Source organism: Scaptodrosophila lebanonensis, unplaced genomic scaffold, assembly GCF_003285725.1.
Source record: "Scaptodrosophila lebanonensis strain 11010-0011.00,11010-0021.00 unplaced genomic scaffold, SlebRS2 tig00001419-arrow-arrow-pilon, whole genome shotgun sequence".
Taxonomy (NCBI): Eukaryota; Metazoa; Arthropoda; class Insecta; order Diptera; family Drosophilidae; genus Scaptodrosophila; species Scaptodrosophila lebanonensis.
The window spans coordinates 587,818-612,364 of NW_022060745.1; the positions used below are offsets into that span (position 1 = coordinate 587,818).

The 24,547-nt window shown below is 36.8% G+C and overlaps 1 protein-coding gene across 3 annotated transcripts in view; it reads right to left on the minus strand.

Moving 5' to 3' along the window:
* Positions 1–24,547, minus strand: part of LOC115633443 (autophagy-related protein 2 homolog B) — a 617,768-nt gene that overhangs the window by 564,795 nt on the left and 28,426 nt on the right. For all 3 annotated transcript variants that reach the window (XM_030530896.1, XM_030530897.1, XM_030530898.1), the window contains one exon: positions 4,264–4,585. In XM_030530896.1, coding sequence (XP_030386756.1) covers positions 4,264–4,585 — 322 coding nt within the window. The remainder of the gene's footprint in view (positions 1–4,263; positions 4,586–24,547) is intronic.

Genomic DNA, 24,547 nt, shown 5'->3' on the forward strand with positions numbered 1-24,547 from the left:
CTTATACTTTTCGTAAAAGGCAAGACGGGCTTTCTTGTGGCGGGGTAAAAGTTTTGGAGTCCGCACTTTGGAATCATATTTCAGGAGCAACTCCTTTCGGCAAATCTGTTGCATCCTCTGCCTAGTTATTGGCAACTTCAATTCCGCCTTTATCTGGGCGCAGCTCATAGTTTTAGCCGTTGCTAACGCTCGAATATGTCGCTTAGTGCGCGCATCAACTTTTGGAACCGCTCCCTTGCGATTATTTTGGGCGTATTTTTGGGGGTTTTTTAAATAATTGCGAATTGTATTTCGGTGACGCTGGAGTCTTTTCGCTATTTCACCAACTTTTACGCCAAGCTCAGACATTGTCTCAATCTGAGTCTTCTCCTTGGGGCTTAACTCGGTTGTGAGAGCCATTTTCGTTCAAAAATAACAAAAAGTCGAAAAAACGCACTCCAATTGTAACAAAATAAATTTATATGAATGGAAAAATACAATTGCTATTAAATAAATCACTTTTTGCTCAAAACTCATAAACGCGTCGCAGTCAAAATTTAAAAGATGAACTTTGCACAAATATCAATTTTCTACTAAAGGCATGGTTTTGTCTTCAATAAAATCCTAACGGGACTATAGATTAAAAGCTGATAAGAAATGAATACATGGAAAAACATCACAAAGCATAAGCGATAAAACATACATACTCAAAACAACAATAGCGGAATGGAAATAGTTGTACCATCGAAAACAAATTTTGCACAAATATCAATTTTACTGAGGTATTTATATATGGAACATAATATTGATTAGTGCCCCCCATTTCATCATTCTTCAGCAAGTTGTTATCAGCTGCTCCTTCTTCGCAATGAATTTTGTTTCTTTTAGAAGCAATATTATGTCCGCTGCAGAATTATTATGACCAAAAGTCTTGAGAAAATTTTTCTTGAATTCATCAAAACTAGTGGACCGATCGACGCGCAGAAATAATTCGGGCTCTGAATTCATTTTCATCAGCGTTCGTACGCAACGTAGCTTAAATGCGTCATTGTTATTAATATCATTGCAAGTGCGTTCGAAATTTAAAATCCACTTGCGCGCGTCATAATTATTAGCGTCTGAGAATGGAACAATAGAATCCTTGACGATATCAAAGTCACCTGCGGAGTTCTCGAGTGGACATAAGTTCAGCCAGCATTTGTTTCTTCTGAGCTACACGAATTGCGGCGTCAATCAACTCTTCTTCTTCTTTCACGGCCGCAATTTTTGAACTCCCGCGGCCAATTCTGACGACACAACCAATTTGCGCGTCTCTCCTATCAATTTATTAGAGTTGTCAATAGCAATTGTCGTAAGCTTGCACCATGAGGAAAATTTATGTTGTTGTTAGACAACCACTCAATTATTTGTTCTTTGTCCATTATAAAGTTATTGCTGCTATTGCATCAGCCAATTGTAAGTGTAAAAATTTGTATTTGTTCAGGATAAAAAAAAATCGGTGTATTTGGCGTGTAATATCACTTCTGATGTTTTTGGATTAATTCATTAACGATGTTACTTATGTTTATTGCAAATAACAATCTTTTACAAAATCCGTTTAATTCAAATTTCACTCAGCGTCCTTCTACTTTGGCTGGTCAATATCAATTGACCTTATATATATATATATATAAAATATATATATATATATATACCATATATATATAGCAGGTATTGCCCGCCTTAACCCAGCTCAATATAATGTTTCCAATTGTATTTATTTTGTTTGTGCATAACCTACCCATATGTTTTCACCTTATAAGTTACCAGTAGGAAGGCATTTAAGGTATTTAAACGAACATTTTCTGTTCTTGACAAAAAATTTTTCAGTAGTCCGTTACATTTTTGTTCTTGCCAAACTATTTCGTTCAACGTTCGTTTTTAAAGCTCATTTTCCCCCCTTTGGAGCTAGAATTTTCCAAAAGCCTTTCTTAGTGTGCTCCTACACTATGATGGATACTATGATAGGATACTTGAGTCCAAATTTCATCTTTTACCGTTTGGGCTGTGCGTTGATCACCAATTAGACAGGACAAACTGTTTTATATATAGAGATAACGCAACGTTTTAAGATAGACTATGTGCAAAAAAGGGGAATAATTATAAGGGTATATCCTAATTTTAAATTCACATTTGAGTCTTTTCGTGCCATATTGAGTCAATACGGTCACGCACAAACTCGGAATATGAAACACGGCACTCGTGTCAATGCCGTGCAGCGATGAGCCACGATCAAAAAGCACTGACAATTCTCATCTCAATTAGCTAGAGTAAAACTTTCGATAGTTGAAGCCACCGATACCATCAAAATATCGAAGTTAGAAGGCAATAAGCAGTATATTTAAATAATAAAATCGAATTATTTATTGAGATAAGAACAAATCATATACATACATCTGCCCGCTATGCGAAGCAGAATATGCGTAGCTCCGTTATTCGGTTTCTGCTTTACTATCGCTTACGCAGTCGTTGCCTAGCTACGGTAATTGTAAACTTTTGGCGTTTTGCCTTTGCAATTAACATTAAATGGTCACAACGAAAGAAGAAGAGCGAGCCAATGACTTGCAGTTGTTGTTTTTAGAGCATTTTTTTTACAATCAAACAACTGTGTCCGATTGCCCAATGTATACATTAATACGAATGTACATGCTATATTCATACACAGGGATACATACATACTATAGATACATATGTATGTTTCTCTTTACTTTTTCAAGAGAACCGCACACATAGACACGAACTGTTGCTTGTTGTGTGTGTGAGTGTGTGTATGTGATGTCCCCAAATATTTGATATTTGTTGTTGCTGCATAAAGTTATTAATGAAAACCCGAATGCCAAATGCACTAAACAAAGAAAAAATTACTTTTAAAAATGTTATATAATTTTCAATTAATTAACTTTTCTTGCTCTGTCAGTGCAAGACGAATGTACATACATACATATGTAGATACATTTGTACATACTTGTACATAGATGTGCACATATGTATGGACATTCACACATTAGCGTCTCACATTTTGCTTTGGCTATTTCAATCGTTTGCACGCAACTACACGAACAGCTGTTTGGATGTGTGTGTATGTATACTTAGTTGTCCCCAACTGTTTGATATTTTGTATTGTTTGTTCTGCCTGCTTTTGTAAAATGCATATTTTGAAAATCCTTGAATGCAAGGTTGTAGATTTAGTTACGTAGATTACATTACCCAAATTTTAAATCGATCGGACTAAATTTATAACACAAACTTTTCATTTGAAATAGTGAATAAATATTAAAACCCCAATAAAACCCCAAGCTCCAACACAAATTTCGAAAATCTAAGTATGCAGTTTTGTTTGTATTCTTTATTTGATTTTAGAAACTAAGTTTTAAGTCGACCGGTTGAAAAATGCGGATTTTTCAAGCAAACTTTGGACTACGACTTCCCCCCTTTGGAGCTCGAATTTTCCAAAAACCCTTCCTAGTGAGCACCTACATTATGACAGGATACTTGGGCCTAAATTTCAGAGTCCGTACTTTTACCGTTTGGGCTGTGGGGTGTTGATTGTGTTTCAATTTTTCCACGGAAAACCCCCCTTTTTCATGCCCCAGGAAAAATGGTGAAAATCAAGTATACAGTTTTTTAGTATTTTGAGAATATACAAACTAAGTTTGAAGTTAATTGGATGAAAATTGTAGATTTTTCATACAAACGTTGGAGCCCGTTTCCCCCCTTTGGCGTTCGAATTTTCCAAAACCAATTTTCACCTACACCACTGAAGACAACATGTGTCCAATTTTCAGCGTCCTAGCTCTTCCCGTTTGGGCTGTGCGTTGATGGCAAATAGCTTTTCGCTTACCGAATTTTCCACCGGAAAATCATTATTATTCAGGCCGCAGGAAAAATATTGAAAAACCAAGTATACAGTTTTTTTTGTATTCTTTGTGAGAGTGAAGTTAATCGGATAAAAATTGTAGATTTTTCATACGTTGGAGCTCGCTTCCCCCCTTTGGAGCTCGAATTTTCCGAAACCCCTTCTTAGTGCTCACTTTCACTATAAGAGGGATTTTGTGTCCATTTCAGCTTCCTAGCTCTTAACGTTTGGGCTGCGCGTTGATTGCCAATCAGTCAGTCAGGACAAACTGTTTTATATATATAGAGATATATATATTTATATATACTTTGGGGGGTCTACCACGCCTCCTTCTTTGTGTTACATACATTTGCAAAATAAAAGCTAGTAAATAGTATATATATGCTTACCATTGTCGATTGTTTCTGCAAACTTTTCCAGTCCTATTATCGCGTTGTTGTGAATTAGAAAAGGTACATCATCGTCTACTTGATTCATACATTCTTCTGCCATCTGCATTGAGCTGCTCACTGATGACCACATTGATTCTAACATAGTTGTTCCATTTTGCTTACGTATGAAAGGTCGAAGAGTTATTGTTAAGTTAAATATCTCGAGGGAACTGTCATTAGTCATCAGAGCATTCCACGGAACAATCGCAGTTAAACATCCTATGTGCCCGGAGACGACTTCAAATGCCCAGCCTTGTTCTTCACACAAGTCGTTGAAGGCCTATAATATAAAACAAATCATAGATTAATAATGTATTTAAATACATTAAGGAGGAAAATCTACCAAAAATTTATAAGCCTTAATTTAAGTTTTATTTTTTGCTGTATTTTATTGAGTAATTGGTTTAAATGTTCATTTAAATTAGTAAGCACGGCAAAAAATATTCTTCTTACTACATTACAAGTATAAGTGAATTTGTAATCTAAAAGATTTTCATTCGAATTAATTTATTATGATGAGCAAATTGACTTCAAGATTGCATAAAAGAAACTTTTCATTGTTGTGTTTTTTCAAAGCGTTTTTATACCCGTAGGGTAAAAAGAGTATATTAGGTTTTTGAAGAGACGAAACGATCTAGACATGTCCATCTATCTGCAAGGATCTCGGAAAGTATAAGAGCTAGAATATCTGTTCACAAAAGTGAACAAGAGCCCAGAAGTTAGCATAGGGAATGCAAGGCAGTAGATAGGCTAAACATCTCGGCATAAAAATAGCCGCATGGAGCATATGCATATGAAGCGACAGCGGTTAAGGGTGGGTGCGCAATGCATTAGATAAGAAAGGCTTCAAATACACAGATGGAGGGAAAAGACCACTTGACACGATGGGGATAAACTAAGGCAACAAATGTACAATTAGAATAAGTAAAATGTTCTGAGCATAAGAAAGAGTAAAATAGTAAATGAGAAACTTGGTTAGTACATAAGAAAAAACTAGTATAAGTTAAAAATTGTAAATACTGAATTTCAGAAATAAAACTATATTAAGTTTGGCACTTTAGTTTGTTTCCTTTTGTTCGCCCAGAGATGCGCTGTAGCTTTAAATAAAGTGCTGGCCTCTGGTAGTAAATACTTGCGAACAAAGAAATAGTTCAAGTATTTTACACTAACCAAACTTGGTTTCCAAATTCTGCCCGAGAAACGATAAATATTTTTTCATTCACTCCCCCTCGCATTCGAAAACTTAAATTAAACTTATATATACTAAATACCACTACAACATAAACTAGGAGTTTAGCCTCATTTAAAATTTTACATTCATAATTTATATAAATCTATTGGCAAGGCCAATAGGGTGTGACTTCTTCAGCCTCCTTCTCATTAAACCTCCTCCTTTAGTACGCCGTTTCAGTAGACGCCTTGCTAAAACATTTACATGGGTTCGAAGACGCCTCATGTATTGTGAAGCTTGCTCATTGAGGACGTTACCAACTTTCTGCACTCAAAGGTCCTGTCGCTGAACATTGCATCTTTTTGAATTCAATTTGAATTTATTATACGTTACATCGATAGCATTATCGACGCTCATATTTTGTAAGCTTGCTACCCTGGTAAGCGTCAGTAGTTGAGAAGTTGGAGTTGAATGACATTGTGAAGAAGAAGATTTAATAGAAAAATATAATTGCAAAATAAAATCCATAGTTTTCGATTGCTCTGACTTTGCCCCAACATGTCCTTTTCTATGCCGTTTTCATATACCAGGGGCCATAGTTAGCAGGCGAAGAGTTTTGGCTTGAAGAATTCGGATTTGAAAAATTGGGATTTAGCAGAGATTCCGTAACCTGAGGTGCCTGTCCAAATGAACGCCCAAATATTTGTAGCTGTTTGATTGATCCAGTAGCTGGTCCTGCAAGAAGATGCCAGGACAGCTCAATTTGCACAGAGTGTAGGTAACATTGTCAATGTTCCATCGCTTTGCCCACATTTCAAAGCCCTTCAAATATTCCTGCAATATATATCTGCCTTCATAAAGGCAGTTGTTTCTGACCAAGATGGCTGTGACATCTTCGTAGGTGGCGATCGGATCTTCCATGGGAATCAAAGTGTCAGTGGGCATATCATGTGTAAAGAGAGTATAGAGGGTGGGCCCCTCTAATTACCCGGAAACTAGACTCCTTTCCATCCTGCACCACCGTGAATATCCTGTCTTCGAGGTAGTTCCGAACTATCCAATAAAGTTGAAGGGGCAGCAAGCCTCAAATCCCTTAAGGATGAAATTTATAACCCTATTCAACTGTTCTGGCGTTCCATGGGATTTTCGGAACCAAAATTGAAAGGGAGGGATTTAGGTTTTCACACTTCTCGAAGAGTTTGGCTATTTTACATGGCTGAGATTTAACACAGTTTAAAAATAAGCAAGTGGAGAAGCTAAAGTTGCAGGTCCCGACTTTGAAATACTCTGTACAGAAAATTAAAAAATTAAGAAAGTTAAAAAAAAAATTTCGATCGATTTTACCTCGCTTGGTGTAAAGGGTGTGTTATTGCACATTTACATAGGAATTGTGTCTATGTGAGCGTATGCATGTCTATGCGTGTCTATCCGTGTCTGTGTAAGCATGTATGCAGCACAAAGTTCCACAAAAGCAGCGGCAATAATAACAGCTGCGGGCAGCTCTTGATGATGATACAACTTGGCTCATAATCACTAACTGGAAATATTTGCTATATTTGAGTTCGAAATTCCCAGAAATACGGGAGTTATGGAAAATCAGTGTTTGCGAGGTAGAGGGGGAGAGAGAGAAATTCCAAAATACACATTTTCTGTGTGTTCACATAAGGCATCTTGGAATAAAATTTGGTGTCCTAGGTCTCATAGTCTCCGAGATATAGGCGATTATACGAACGGAAAATCGGGAAACCCCCCACATCACACTGGTTTGAATTGCTCAAACTTTGGCATAAACTCGAAATATAAAGATATTTACCCCAAAATTGGTTTGTTCGCATATTTTGGTTTTTCAAGACAGCATACCAAGTTCGGTTCAGTTTGGGCCACTAATTTATATAGCTGTCATATAACCTATACGACCGACTTTCACTAAATTCCGTATGAGCTGTGCGCATATTAACTAAACTTGGTAGTCCCTAGTCAACACGAGTTTAATTTATGTTTTTGATATTCCTCCCCCCTCTCCTATAAATTACTTAAATACAAATTATTCAATACATATATACAAAGTGGTGACATGTTTCTGTACAGTTTTAACCGCATACATTTACATCAGAATCGTGTCTCTGCGTATTTATATGCGTGTATGTATGCAGCCCAAAGTAAAAACAAAGCAGCAACTACAACAGCTGCAGGCAGCGCTGCGGGCAGAGCTGTAGGCAGGGCATGGGCTGCGATTTTATTTATGGCTATAACTTTCTTCAGCATTGACCAATCATGATGAAACTTGGCATACGGATACATGGGGGGGTGTATCAGAATAAAATAACAAACTTGAACTGGTTAGGGCTCAGGGGAACCTGGATACCAAGTTTGGTCATTCTAGCTCTTGTACCTTCTGAGATCCTTGCGCTCATACAGATGGACGGACAGACGGATATGACTATATCGACTCGGCTTGTCATGGCTGATTGTAACATTAACATTACTGTTAAAGCACTAATCAAACATCAGAATACCGTCTCAAACTTTTTAAAATTTCCGATAAAATATGCTCAAAACCACCGGAAAGCGGCTGTTCCAAGAGAGAGAATTGGAAATTTCACCAGGATAACGCTCCAATACATGTTGCACGATTAGCATGACGTTTTTCGAGACAAGAAATATTTCTTTATGCAGTGTCCGGATTTAAATTCAATTGAGGACTTTAGGGTATCCTATCAGGCAAAGTTTATAGGTGTGGAAAACAATTTGACCTTTACAAAATTTAAGAGAGGCCATTGTCTAGGAATGCCCAAAAATGGAGAAATTCGTCCTTCAAAAGTTTGTCAATCCATTTCCTGACGGTTGCAATTGGTCAAATAACAACAGGGAAACACTATATCCTACAAAAATCATAAATTCTATTCAAAATGTAAATAATAATTAAAATGTGAATTTCTTTTCATTTGCACAAATATCAACTTTCTATGAAAATTTTGTTTACCTTAATTTATTATTGATCAAATAATCAAATATGAAAATAATCAAATTAAATACATTTATGGTTTCTTAATTATTTATTTATTTATTTATTTAATGCTAGCTTAAAGTTAAAACTTACAGCTAACAGGGTTTGAACAGCTATGACTTTCAGGATCTTAAGCTATTACAATTAATGAAAGAATATGTACAAGTAATTAAAAAAAAAAAAAGAGGATACATATGGGCATGTCTCTAATGTCAAATGAGACATTCGTACGCATTCTAAGTAAAAAAAGAAATATGTCAAAACATAATTTTGTTTTCTCAAAAGGAGAAAGTTTTAACTCTTGACTAGCTCTATTATTGGTGCTAAGGTGGCTTTTGGGGATCGGTTAGTTATCCAGATAATTTAAAAAAACCAAGGCACACGACATATATAGAAGTCGCTTTCTCGGCGAACAGTTCAAACACCGATTTCAGCGAAACGTCAAGGAATATTTTAATGCGACTAATTTTAAGATATTATGCATTGATGTATCTTAATAATGCTTTTTATTTGATTCAAAAATATTATGTAGTTTAATTATTATTTAATTTTAATCACTGTCGCACGCGACATTTTCTTCCATCATACTTTTTATGTTTTTTTTTTTACTTTTTATGCAATTAGAAATACATAAGATGAAGGAAAAGGAATTAGAAATACATAAGATGATTGTAAATGATTGTTATACACATATTTTTGTTTTCCAAAATAAAAATTATAACAAATGTTCTTCAATAAAGAAAAACAAAAATGTGTATTCATCTACTTATAAATTAAGAAGTTCCTGACGTTGGTGATTATTATGTTCGACCGACTAAGGAGTTATCATTCAATTAACACAGTGCACTGTTGCACTAATAAAAGACAAGAGCTCGTGTATTCCGAACGGTTTAATATCCAAAAGTCAACTAACTGCTAAGAACATTATTTCTTATAACTAAAGCTAGCCCTGTACCTCAAACATGCTGACACCGCGCCTCATGCATGGTGTCTCATATCAGCTGCTTACATCACGGAGCGTTGCACTCTGCCACGACGGTTTTCGGTGTGCAATATCCGCGGACGTTGCTGATCTTGCACTATTATCACGCCAGCTCTGCTATGTCGATTTGGCAACTTCTTTGTTGCTGAGTGGTCGTGTTAACTCCTCCCCCACTTAAGTGAAGGACGTCCTCGGACTTCTTATAACCATGAATGACAGCCAGGATGTCTTGTTGACTTCGAAACGCCTGACGCTTCTTGTAAAATTTGAAAGAGGCGTAGCAACAAACCAAAAAGATAGTCTCAGTCAATCCAGACATTATGGGCTGCTTTATCAGTTCCTTCTCGATTTCGCCAATGTAATGCGTGTTTTCGAGACTCAGCCTTTGTAAGTATGGTAGGCTTAATATCTCCTGGTGGGCCGTTATGTTGACCAACGTTGACGCTGCTGGACCAGGAGACTTGTTCACATAACTCTTCAGGTTACGGTATAAAGAACCATTCAAAAAGACATCTTCGTCGAAGGTAAGGAGGAACGTGCCGGTTACAATTTGCACTTCGTTATCACTAGTCGTGATAGCCGCTGTTTCGTCGTTGATGATGATGATGCCGTCGTCGATGACCGTGAATGGCTCGAGATGGCTGGGTCGCGTGGTGCAATGGGCCGTGCCGCCAGAGTGTAGTTGTTGAGCGCACGTAGCATAGGGCAATCTTCTACAGAAAGTTGTTGTGAGCGCAGCGCTGCAGTTTCCGATTGGAAATATCTCATTCCCGCGATCGGCTATGATGTTTTCGTCAGCTATGTTAAGGATGGTGTTATTGTGTTGTACAGGGTACAAGATAATCTTCTTACATATTAAACTTGGCTTAGGGTATTTAATTAGAAAATGTAAAAAATCATTACTTAGTATAACTCTGATTTGGGCCACTTCCATCAAGTCAGTAATGGTTATGTTCGTAGAACGCTCATTGATTATGTTATTTAAATCGTTAGTGTCTAATATTGCTGGGTTAATAATTCCAATCTTAGTGAGTGTAACATATAACATTAAAGTTTCAAGTTCCGAAATTAACATTCTATTTCTTGAGAGCAAAGTTTCGTATAAGTGTTCTGTGTTTATATGGCTATTCTTTGAATTCTTTATTAGCATGTTTACTGTGTCTGTTAACTTATTTAACTGCTGCTGCGTTTTTGTATTAATATTAACCTGCCTATTTGCAAATTCAATGACCTCCTGTTGCGTCAGTTTCAATTTTTCAAAGTCGTCAAAATCTGGAGTCCCAGCTACTACCTTTAAAACAGTGCCTAACATATTAATGCTTCTGGCATGCCGATGGTGAATGTCTATTGTAGCTAGGATGATTGAGGAAAATGATTCCTCAACTTCTCTGTTTCGCCCATCATTTCCGCGTACATTGTTAGATTAGTCGAGTGTTTTAAATATTGGAAATCTTTCCAAATTGTCGTGTCCCCGTCCATGATTGGTATGTAGTCCGCGTTCGAGTAGTCAGTCAGTTTAGCGTTTGTCATTGTGACAAGAAGTAGCATAGTCCAGATCCTAAGTAAGAAAGGAAACCCATATTATAGTTACCTTATATTATCCTTATGAACCACCCTCCCTTTAATCAAGACTGTGGTCCCCAAGTCTGCTTCTACCATTTCTTCGTTGTACAAGGATGTTAGTTTATTTCCCAGTCTCCTATTTGATCTTACGAAGACTCTGTCACCCACTTGGAAATTTCTATTTTTTCTTACTTCATTTAACCTTTGCATTTGTATATTCTGTGCTTTAAGGACTTTATCTCTTATTTCTGCATCAAGCTCTGGAGGAGAAGAATGAATCACATCAATAGGTCGTTTGTCGGTAACTGAATGTATTGTCCGGTTGTATTCTATAGTTGCCTGAAGTATTAGTTCGGTTGTATCGGCAATATTTCTCCCAGCTCTCAGACATCTTGCGCTTTCAACAAGAGTACTATGGAATCTCTCTACCTGTCCATTCGAAGTGCTATGAAGCGGTGGTGCGTTTACAACCTGAACGTTAAATCGATTATTTAGAAGTGATCTTATTGTTTCTGATTTTATGGAGGGTTCATTATCGCAATATATTGTTTTAGTGTACTTGTAGAAGTTCATGAGCTGCAAGATCGCCGGTTGTAAGTCTATTATTGTTCTGGAGGCGATAGGTTAGACAATCGAAAACTTTGAAAGCTTGTCTATACAAGTAAGGAAATATTTCTTGTCAGTTGAAAATATGTCAAGGTGCAATATCTCGCCCACACGCAACGGAATAGGTGTCTCTCCAAGTACCTGCTTCTGAGGGTGCCGATCATACTTCTCTTTTTGACAAATTCTGCAATTTGCGACCACCTCGTTTGCAAGTTGGGTCACCTTGGGAAAAAAATAATCCTGGAGAATCTGTTTCACGTTTTCCTGAGCGGCCCTATGAGCTCTATTGTGCTCTGTGACAACTATTTCTTTCTGCTCGCCCTTATTCAAAATATCGGTTACTATATGTTTTGCATAACGGAATGTCGTCGTAGGGTATGTTTCTATTAGTTTATGTTGAATGAACTACCAATACTGGCAGGTAGTTCACAGAAAATCGCGTTAACTACGTCCTTCTTGACCGCGTCACATACCCTGTTGTTAACTTAGCCTAAGTTTAAATGATTTATTGTAACGAGTTGGCATTTTCGATAAATGATCCAGACGACACTGCATTTGGCAGGACTGCTACAGGTTTGGAGTCAGTGTCGTGAGGAACAGCAAGCAATGCACATGTACAAGGCACTCAACTACAATAAAGTGTAGAATAAAAGAAACTTAAATAATTCAAAGAATACAAAGAATAAAGTATATATATTTTAACCCTAAATAAATAAAATATATTGTGAATATTGAGAGCGAGATTTGGTCGATCGAGCCGGATTCATAATTAAATTACAGGTACGCAACAACATTAATGGTCCATCGAGCCGGATTCATAATTAAATTACAGGTACGCAACAACATTAATGGTCCTTCGACGCCTACAGAACGGCACATTGGAACACAACATTTATGGTCTTTCATTGGAAAAAAGCGATATAAAGTACATATCTACGTATACGAAGTATAGGAAATTCACCACACGCGCGTCGTGTTGAATTTCAATTGAAGTGTGTATAACAAAGCCTCGTGTATGTAACCTAACGCATGAACAGACTGATACACACACCGACAAGCGAATGCAGTTATTCTGCGAATTAAAAAGTAATAATTGGTAATATCCGGATTTAAGAAGTGATCATGCCAGTATTACGCAACAAAAAGACGACTTTTAAAATGGAAACAAATGAGGAGAAAAGTGTGAGTGTGACTGGGGATATGGAAAACATGGCTAGTGGTTTTGACAATGCGGCCGCTGAGCACTTGGACAAAACTGTAATTCAAACATCGACTCCGCACCCATCAGCCAAAATACCACCATCAGTCATAACCTCGCAAACAACAGGAACTCAACGTTCACGCAAATTAACAGCAACTCAACGACTAAAAATTGAGATGGACTTTTTGAAGACACAACACGATCTTCAACAGCAACGCGCAAAATTAGAATTCCAGGAGAAGCAGAACGAGATGCAACGACAACTACAGATGGCACAACTGGAGGATTGCAGCAACTACGAAGACTATGACGACCAAAACGATGAAAACCAAGCTGAAGGCAATTGTGAAGACAACGAACACATTGATGACATTGGCGTACAGGCTGCACTTCGAACAAGTGAGTGGGTTGGCTTACAGCCACAAAGATTAGAATTAAATCGAAATAATGTTAGTTCCGATGAAGAAAATATTTCAACACAAAATATTATGAAAACATTTGTTGCTCGACAAACCATTTCACAGGATTTACCAGTATTTTCTGGAGATCCACTTGAATGGCCAATATTTTATACTGAATTTAAAAACAGTTCTGAAATATGTAAATTTTCGGATTATGAAAACATAAATAGATTAAGAAAAGCATTAACTGGTCGAGCAAAGGAATCTATACAATCGCTTTTGTTATTGCCACAAAACGTAAAACTTATTATTGATGTCTTAAAAGAAAGATTTGGCGATCCTGCGCATATTATCAGACATTTAATAGATAAAATTAAAAATCATCCCCCTGTTAAAGACGATAAAATTGAAAAACTTATAAGTTTATATGATACACTTACTAACCTTATACATACACTGCAGAATTTTGAAGAAATCGATCATATTAGAAATCCAATTTTGTTTGAAGAAATTTTGGAAAAATTGCAATTATCACAACGTTTAACTTTCACGCAATACTACCAAGAGACAAAGTTAATAGCACTACACAATTGGTTAGGAAAAAAAACTAAAGCAGCACAGATACTCGGGTTCGGGCAGAACAAAGCAAAAGAAACAATCTTGACCGTTTCAAATCAGGATTCGGCTAACAAACCAGATCATTCCAAGTATTGCAATTTTTGTAAACAAACAAATCACTTTATCGTATCATGTGAGAAATTTAAGGGACTAGGAATAGATGAACGTTGGCAACACGTTATCAAAAATCACTTATGCATATCATGTCTGGGCAGAAACCATATAATGAAAAATTGCAAACGCAAGAAATCATGCCAAAATAGAGACTGTAATCAAACACATAACACATTGTTACATAAGAATAGACAACAAATTCCAGTTAAGGAAAATTTAACGACACAAGAAGGGTTACAAACATTGACTGACAATAATTGCAACATTAATCTCAGTGATAGAAAAGTAGTTTTAAAGGTGGTTCCAATTTCAATTATTGGACCAATAAAAACAGTGAATACTTATGCTCTTTTGGATGAAGCGTCCACAGTGTCACTAATAGATCAGGATCTTGCAAATGAATTGGGATTAGATGGACCTATAAAGCCATTAAGAATGCAGTGGACAAACAACGAAATAAACGAACAAAACAATTCAAAAATAGTTAGTGTTCGTGTCAGGGGCAGGAGTGAATCATTGAAATTAATCACTTTGAGAAGAGTTAAGACAATATCGGGTCTTAATCTACCAATTCAGACACTGAATGTCGGCAATCTAATTGACAAGTGGACATTTTTAAAACCACATGACAAAAGGTGCATGCGTATAATTGAAAAAACATTAAAAAGGAAAGGAGATAGATTTGAGTGTGGTCTCTTTTGGAAACAGGAACAGGAAAAACTACCGGAAAGTTATAAAAACGCCTTTAGTAGATTAATGCATTTGGAAAAAAAGATCGACAAAGATAACGTATATGGACAAAAATACAATGCCACGATAGACTCCTATATAGCAAAGGGATATTTACAAAAATTGAGCCCGGAAGAGATTGCAGTTGAAACTCCCCTAACATACTATCTTCCTCATTTCGGTGTAGTTAACAGTAATAAACCGGACAAGCTAAGAATTGTATTTGACGCAGCATCAAAATCTTATGGATATTGCTTAAATGACTTTTTACTGACGGGACCAGATCTATACAATCAACTTGTACCAGTGCTAATGAACTTTCGAAAACATAAGATAGTATTTGTGGGCGATATAAAAGAGATGTTCTTACAGATACTATTTCGTCAAGAAGACAGGCACGCTCAAAGAATCCTATGGCGAGGATCAGATCAAAATATAAAACCAGATGTTTATGAGATTCAAGTCCTTTTCTTCGGTGCTAAATGTAGCCCAAGCATAGCTCAACAGACAAGGAATCGGAATGCTCTAGATTTTAAAATCCAATTCCCAAAGGCATGTAATGATATAGTGAACAATCACTACATGGATGACTACTTGGGAGGAGCACCTGACACAGCTAGTGCTATCAAATTAATCAACGAAGTCACATATATTCACAAAAAGGCTGGGTTTGATATGTGTAACTGGGTTTCAAATTCGAAGGAAGTCTTAGAGCAAATAAATAAAAACAATTTACAGACAGATGTTAAACAAATTAAGAATGTACAAGAAGAACGTATCCTAGGACTTATGTGGGATTTTAAACAGGATTTGTTTGCGTTCAATTTAAAATTTAGGAACATATATGCAACAAGAGAGAACGCTACAGTCGAGCAAGCCCGACAGTGTAATACCCTGTACCCAGGTAAACTTCCGTCACTGAGTTATATGCGCCCATAGCAGCAACAAAAAGAGGAAGAAGAAGAGCGAACTTGTTGCTGCAGTTTGGGGGGGTTGTACTAGCGAGAATTTGTTTTGCTAATAACTTTTCTTAGAATTGACCGAATTGAATAAAATTTTGAACAACAGTAGACAATTATATATAAATTATGTGTGGTTTAGGTAGCATTTGAAATGTGGACGCTATTGACGAAATTCTGCAGCGGGGGAAGGGGGGGAAAATTAAAAAAAAATAAATAAACTCGTCCTTACTCGGATCTAGGAGAATCTGGATGCCAACTTTGGTTATTCTAGCTTTTATAGTTTCTGAGATCCTCGCGTTCATCCAGACGGACAGACGGACGGACATGTCTAGATCGATTTCTCTCGTCATGCTGATTCAGAATATATATACTTTATGGGGTCGGAGATGCTTCCTTCTGCATGTTACATACTTTGCACAAACCTAATATACCCTTTTTACCCTACGGGTACAGGGTATAAAAATACAGTCAGAATCATATAAAAATGAAATTGAATGCCCCATGAAAGGTAAACCAATAGATAAATCTAGCTCTTTAAACACACTTCCAGTTTTTATAGCGGATGACGGACTATTGAGACTACATGGACGGTTAAATAATATTAGCGAAACAAGTTTTGACTTTGATTCAAAGAACCCAATTATATTAAGCAAGGGACATACACTCACCAATTTACTAGTTTATTTTTATCATGTAAATAATTGTCACATTGGCACTGAAACTGTTATTGCTAATCTTCGACAAAGGTTTTGGATAACAAAATGTCGCAGTGTCGTGAAAAAAGTAATTCAAAATTGTCAGTACTGTAGAAACAAAAAGGCGAAACCAGTTATCCCTATTATGGGTCAATTACCGACGTGCAGAGTCATGCCCACAGAAAGACCGTTTTTAAAAACAGGTGTCGACTATTTCGGCCCAATAGAAGTATCGGTGAATCGTAGTCATGTTAAACGCTATGGGGTTATTTTCACTTGTATGGCGTCACGTGCCGTTCACTTAGAAATTGCTGAAGACTTATCGTGCTAGGCTTTATGAATGTTTTTCGTCAATTTGGTTGTCGGCGAGGATTTCCAATAGAATTGTACTCGGACAATGGAACAAATTTTAAAAAGGCCAGTAAAGATTTCAATGACATTATTTCCAACTGGCCCGAAAATGAATTGATTCAGTTTATGACCACAAAAAAATGTACATGGTTCTTTAATCCACCGTTATCCCCACAATCAGTTAAAAAATATACTGTGTATATGCTAAAAGAAAGATATCCAAAGGAATATGTTTTGAAGACAGTTTTTTGCGAAATAGAATTTATGTTGAATAATAGACCACTTTTGTATATTCCTGCAGACTCAAATGAAACAGAACCGTTAACACCAAATAGTATTTTGATTGGACCGAACTATAGGGATTCATTTTATTCAAGCGCAACTGATAGAGATTTAAAATTTTTAAATATGTGGAAAGCATCACAAAAATTGGCAGATATGTTTTGGCAAAAATGGAAGAAAGGTTACCGTCAGTACCTTCTCTGTAGTAGAAAATGGTCTAAGGATAAAGGAAAGATTGACGAAGGTGACGTTGTTATAATTGCTGATTCAAACTTACCAAGAAACTCATGGCCATTGGGCAAAATAATAAAAACATACCCATCTCAAGATGGTCGAGTTAGAATTGTAGATGTTAAGACACAAAATGGAATTTATAAAAGATCTGTAGTTAAGTTAATAAAGTTAGATGTACTAACAAGAAAATTGTAAAAGTATTGTTACAAATACAATACTTTGGGAGGAGGATGTTGTTAACTTAGCCTAAGTTTAAATGATTTATTGTAATGAGTTGGCATTTTCGATAAATGATCCAGACGACACTGCAGTTGGCAGGACTGCTACAGGTTTGGAGTCAGTGTCGTGAGGAACAGCAAGCAATGCACATGTACAAGGCACTCAACTACAATAAAGTGTAGAATAAAAGAAACTTAAATAATTCAAAGAATACAAAGAATAAAGTATATATACCCTAAATAAATAAAGTTTTAATGAAGTACGCGTATCGATGGTATATTGTGAATATTGAGAGCGAGATTTGGTCGATCGAGCCGGATTCATAATTAAATTACAGGTACGCAACAACATACCCTCTGAATCAACGTTTCTCTACTTGAGAAATGTATGATGACGAGTTTTCTTACCAAACATAATAACAGTCCTATCTGAGGCAGATCCACTTTCTTCTATCACTATTTGATTTCGAAAGCAGTTGACTGGTTTGTCTGTTGACTCAACAGTGTAAGTGAGTGACAACTCGCTATGTATCGTTGCAATATCGGACTGTGCATCTTCCTTCAAAGCGTGGATGCCTTGTCTTGACAAGCCATCTGCAACGCAATTTTCCTTCCCTGACTTGTAAAATATTTGAGCATTATGCTCGTCAATGTAAGCTTTCCATCGCTTAATTTTTGCGTTAGGGTTGCGGTCAGAGACCGCGAATGTCAGGGGCTGGTGGTCAGTAAAAATATTTAGATTCTTCACTCCGTACAAGTAATTTCTGAGGTTCTTCAGAGCCCATACTATAGCCAAAGGGAGTTCCCTTTCATTTGTGGCGAAATTCAGCTCTCTATCCTTTAAAGTCCTAGATATCATAGTTATGGGTTTTCCGTCCTGAGACAAGACTGCCCCCAAACCAAAGGACGAAGCGTCGGTTGTTAGGTCAAACGGCTTCTTATAATCGGGATAGAGTAGCATTACGTTCTCCGATGCAAGAACCTCCTTAAGCCTACTGAATGCCTCGCATTGCTTTTTGTCGAAATTTACTGGTATTTTCTTTGACTGGCCAGCGCTAACTTTTCCGTTTTCTCCCTATAGGATATCACTCAAAGGTCTTGCTATTGATGCGAAGTCTTTAATAAAGCATCTGTAATAACTTGCCAATCCAAGAAAGGATCTGACATTGAACAGCGTGGTTGGCTGCTCGTAGTTACGAATAGCTTCTACCTTATTAGGGCATGTAGTGATACCAACACGTGATACCACAAAGCCCAAGAATTCTACACTGTCTTTAAAGAAATTGGATTTTTCTGGCGAAACCCTCATGTTGGCCTGGTATAACCTGTCCAAGACCCATGATATGTGTTTTACATGATCTTTCATGTTTTCTGAGAAGATTATGACGTCATCGACGTAAACATAGCATGATTTCCCGATCTGTTCCCTAAGTACATCGTCGATGGCCCTCTGAAAAATGCTTGGTGCATTCTTCAAGCCAAAAGGAAGCCTGCAAAATTCGTATTTCCCGTTTCCCACTGAAAAATCTGTTTTCTCTCTATCCCTTTCCGCGAGTAGGATTTGATGGAAGCCTGACTTCAGGTCCAACGTGGTGAAATATTTTGCTTTCCCCAAATTTGACAAAATGGAAGTTATATTTGGTATAGGGTATTTGTCGTCTATTGTTTAATCTTTTCTTTCTATTCCCATGTTCGTCAGTTCCTTTTTTATCAACGACCCATACGGGGTTGTTGTATGGTGACCTTGATGGTCTGATTATGCCATCCTTGAGCAAGTCACGCATTTCGGAATTTACAAAGTCTGCTACGCCCATGGGATATGGATACAATTTAGAATAGATGGGGTCCTCATTCTCAGTTCGGATAGTGCCGACTATGTTTGTATTATAGGTTAAAGCCTGATTAGGGTCTGCAAATACATCGGTTCGGTTCTTTAACACTTCTCGGAATTCTAATGTAATATTTTGGGGAACCTCAATATTTTTAACTTTTGTGAAATTTACACTTGCACATTTAAGAAATTGTATTTTTTCTGATTCCGTGTCAGTTCTTAATCTTTGGTTTTTGAAGTCTAGTTGTACGCTTGTTTGTTTTAGTAAGTCAAGTCCAATTATTCCGTCAAATGTTGTAAGATTGTGTAGTACAAAAAAGGTTGCGTTTCTGTTAAAAAGATGCAATACGCATTTCTGGTTCACTGTATTAAAACCGTGAATTGATTTTACCCCAAAAAGTTTCGTCTACTGGTACGACTCCCTTTAATTCCTGTAATGGTTTTATGTAATTTTTTGAAGCTCCCATGTCTATTAGAAGTTTAATATTTCTCCCTGCAATTGTTCTTTCTATAAACGGTAGCAGGGAGTTGTGCCTAAAAAATTAACTGGGTCGTACACTACAAGGTCATCATTAATGTCATCTGCCTCTTGGTTTGCGTCAGTCTGGTATTCGAAAGTGTCTGTGTCCGACAGAGAGTCATCTTGGGTCAGATGATTAATTCTTTGGTATTTTGGTCCCGTAAACCTAGCAGTTCCACTGTTTGGTCTTTTGTCGGCCTGTCCTTGAGTGTTAATATTACCCTGGTTTTGGTACTGCATGACCTGTCTAAATCTTGATGAATTGTCTACCTCCATTGGCTGAGGTTGCTCTTGCCTCTGAGGAGGTCCGTTAGGAGGTGCCTGTCGTTTACTAAAATGGGGGTTCTTCCAATATGCGTTATTACCGTTTTCCCCGCCGGCACCCTGCCTCTAGCTTGTTGCCTATGTTCATTCCTTTGGGCCCTTTCCTCTATACTTCGAGCATAGTTACTGGCGAACGTGTAGCGTTCGTGATTGGATTCAACCTCTTGGGCCAGAGCCAAAGCGAAAGGAAGATCTTTCGGTCCTGCCGAAAACAGAGCGTTGCTCAATGATTTCTTAGTTCCTGAAATGAACACTCGTAAAGCGTCCATTCTATACTTTTCATTGAGTGCGACAGCTATGGTGTTGCCGTAAGTCATGATCGTTTTGTTCGTTAATAAGGTGAGTTTATTTTCTACTTCGTCGTAGTACTGTAGGAGTGTCAAATTTCCCTGTTGGAGTGTCGACATTTCTTGCTCTATTAAATATATGGGGCGTTTGTCCGCATGATGCTAGCACCATGTCCGCTGGTCCCTTAATCTTGTTCCTCATAATACCTAAAGCTTGGTAGTGCGTTGAACTACCGTCATACTTTTCGTAAGTTTTATAAGCGGTGTGTGCCGCTTTCCTCCATGAGACGTACGTCTCATGTTTTCCTTCGAACTCCGGCAAAGATTTCACAATGTCTAATGTTTCACTGCACTTGATCATTGCACGAATTTCCGCGTCCCTGTATTTTTCTACTTCTGGAGCCCCAACACAGACACTGCCTAAACGTTGGTTCAGATCTTGTATCTGTGCATCAAAACTTCTTTTTTGAGCGGCAAGTGCATTGTTGACTGCCGCTTCTATTACTGTCTGTAGCTGCTCTGAAGACATAGCCATACCTAACTCTTTTTCGTTTTGGTTTTTTACACGGACTTTACTATCAAGTTTTTTAAATTTGTCCAGCAAATCTTCTATGTCGCTATCACACATAAGTTCTGTCACTACACAAAGATTGGTATTTTAACTTTGTAACAAATTTTATTATATTCTTCTTTAAATTTGAATTGATTTAAAAAATGTTCGATCTTTTTTTGTATTTATTTTTTTTGTTTGTAAATTGTCAATGAGCGATCTACTTACTTACATGCTCTGATCTAATTCTAGTGTTGCCGCTTCTGTCGCTATTGTTGTTGTTGCCGGTGGAATTTTTCCTTTTATTCCGTTGCTGCCGTCGATGGTGACGTTGTGTTTTGCTGTTGCCGTAACAATTTTGTCTGTCGCTGCCGTCGGTGTTGACGCTGTATGCTGCTTCAGTTATTGTTGTTACAACAAATTTTATTTAAACACTTTATTATTTAACTTTTGTTTTCTGCTGCTGCCGTCGGTGTTGACGCTGTATGCTGCTTCAGTTATTGTTGTTACAACAAATTTTATTTAAACGCTTTATTATTTAACTTTTTTTTTCTGATGCTGCCGTCGGTGTTGACGCTGTATGCTGCTTCAGTTGCTGTTGTTGTAACAGTTTTATCAAATTAATTTATTATTTAATTTTTTTTCTTTTCCTGCTGCTGTCGATGGTGACGTTTTAATGCTGCCGCAATTTGAGTGACTTTCGGGTTTTTTCACGTTGGGCGCCAATTAAGAAGTTCCTGACGTTGGTGATTATTATGTTCGACCGACTAAGGAGTTATCATTCAATTAACACAGTGCACTGTTGCACTAATAAAAGAGAAGGCCTCGTGTATCCCGAACGGTTTAATATCCAAAAGTCAACTAACTGCTAAGAACATTATTTCTTATAACTAAAGCTAGCCCTGTACCTCAAACATGCTGACACCGCGCCTCGTGCATGGTGTCTCATATCAGCTGCTTACATCACGGAGCGTTGCACTCTGCCACGACGGTTTTCGGTGTGCAATATCCGCGGACGTTGCTGATCTTGCACTATTATCACGCCAGCTCTTCTATGTCGATTTGGCAACTTCTTTGTTGCTGAGTGGTCGTGTTAACTTATATAAGAATAAGAGAAACTAACTTAACTTTACTTAATAGCATTACTTATGCCACATATATATTTTTTTTAATGCAGTCCTACCTCCTTTTACCTGAGGGCCATCGCAAATAAATGAATGTAACTGAGATATACCTAGTATACTCTTCACTTCCTTCCATTTTTCGTTTAACTTATAATGAAGGGACAACTTTTCAATTTCAGCAGGAGGCAAGACGCTCCTTGTAACAAATGTACTTTTTCGATGTCGCACGCGACATCCAAATAAACCTTAAAGCAAAGTTAAAAATTTACCGTAATTGGCAATCGCGTCGTTCCTTTTACATTTTTCTTATATTGAATATAAACCAATATTTTATAGAGCAAATATCAATGCATAATGTCTCTCATTAAGAACAGTAATCAAAACAAAACGTGCAACAGATGTGTTCATAACTTAACTTTTGCAGTTGTTCGACTTTGCATTTGAATTTTTCGAAATGTGTTATGAATAAATGTAAAATTTCATTACATTAGTTAAATTTGATAGATTCTCTATACAAATATGTTAAAACATCATACTTTTACAGACTTTGAATTTTTTTTGGCTGCGGTTGACATTTCTAGAGACATGCCCATATGTAGTTTTTAGAAGCATGAATTAAAGATATTTACTTAAACAATATTTGTTATGTTATTTATATTAAGTAAGTAGCGGCATAACTTAGAGAAATTGATTTAAATTTGATCATAAATTTGAGCTTTGTGAAGGTATTTTATTATTACTTTTATATTCTCAATAGAAGATGAAGAATGTAGTGAGGCTGGATCAGTATTTCCAAATGTAAATTTTCTTAAAGCCGAGGTGATAGGACATGTACTAATATTATGTTCCATGTCAACGGAAGGTGTATTACATAAGGGGCATTGGTTAATATGTTGCTTGTCTATGTAGTGGAGATGCGTAATAGCTGTGTGACCAAGGCGAATTCTAACAAATTTAATCTGATCTACTCTACTGAGTTGGGCTTGAGTAATATTTTTGAAGAACTCAAATGTAGATATTGCTTTTGGATTGAGATTTTTGTACCAACTGGAAGTGAATTTGGTTCGTTCGAATTGTTTTTGAGCTAAACTAATTTTGAGGATGTGTTTAATGTCGGTGCTATTGTAGTTCGGTTTGATAATAAGAGGGAGAGAAGTGGCGATTTTGACTATAGAGTCGGCATTGTCATTGCCTTTAATATTAGAGTGGCTGGGTATCCAAATCATTTTAAATTTGGGAAATTTGTGGTTTAAAATGGTTCTAATTATAAAAGGATAGTAATTATGATTATCTGGATTCGCTATTGCAGTTAAGGCTGAAAGTGAGTCAGAACATATGGCAAATTTTCCGGGTTTTGAGAGAGCTGTTTTAATTGCTTCGTGAATGGCTATAATTTCTGCTGAAAATACTGTGGAGTAGTGTGGGATAAGTCCAAGTTTTAGGGTATCAGTTTCAGTAGTAACACTTAAACCAATAGAATCTTTCGTTTTGGAACCGTCAGTGTATACAAATTTGTAGTTTGTCAATGTATTTTTAACTAGCAGGTATTGCCCGTCTTAACCCGGCTCAATATAATGTTTCCAATTGTATTTATTTTGTGTGTGCATAACCTACCCATATGTTTTCACCTTATAAGTTACCAGTAGGAAGGCATTTAAGGTATTTAAATAAACATTTTCTGTTCTTGACAAAAAATTGTTCAGTAGTCCGTTACATTTTTGTTCTTGCCAAACTATTTCGTTAAACGAACATGACCACTATAAATAATATTTTTTAAAGCTCGTTTTCCCCCCTTTGGAGCTAGAATTTTCCAAAAGCCTTTCTTAGTGTGCTCCTACACTATGATGGATACTATGAAATGATACTTGAGTCCAAATTTCATCTTTTACCATTTGGGCTGTGCGTTGATCACCAATTAGTCAGGACAAACTGTTTTATATATAGAAATAACGCAACGTTTTAAGATAGACTATGTGCAAAAAAGGGGAATAATTATAAGGGTATATCCTAATTTTAAATTCACAGTTCAGTCGATAGCCACCGATACCATCAAAATATTTTTTGAATGCAATAAGCAGAATATTTAAATAATAAAATCTAATTATTTATTGAGATCAATAAGAACAAATCATATACATACATACATCTGCCCGCAATGCGAAGCAGAATATGCGTAGCTCCGTTATTCGGTTTCTGCTTTACTATCGCTTACGCAGTCGTTGCCTAGCGACGGTAACTGTAAACTTTTGGCGTTTTGCCTTTACAATTAACATTAAATGGTCAAAACGAAAGAAGAAGAGCGAGCCAATGACTTGCAGTTGTTGTTGTTTTTAGCGCATTATTTTTTTTACAATCAAACAACTGTGTTCGATTGCCCAATGTATACATTAATACGAATGTATAATCCCAATAATTCAAGTTCCAACACAAATTTCGAAAAACCGAGTATGCAGTTTTGTTTGTATTCTTTTA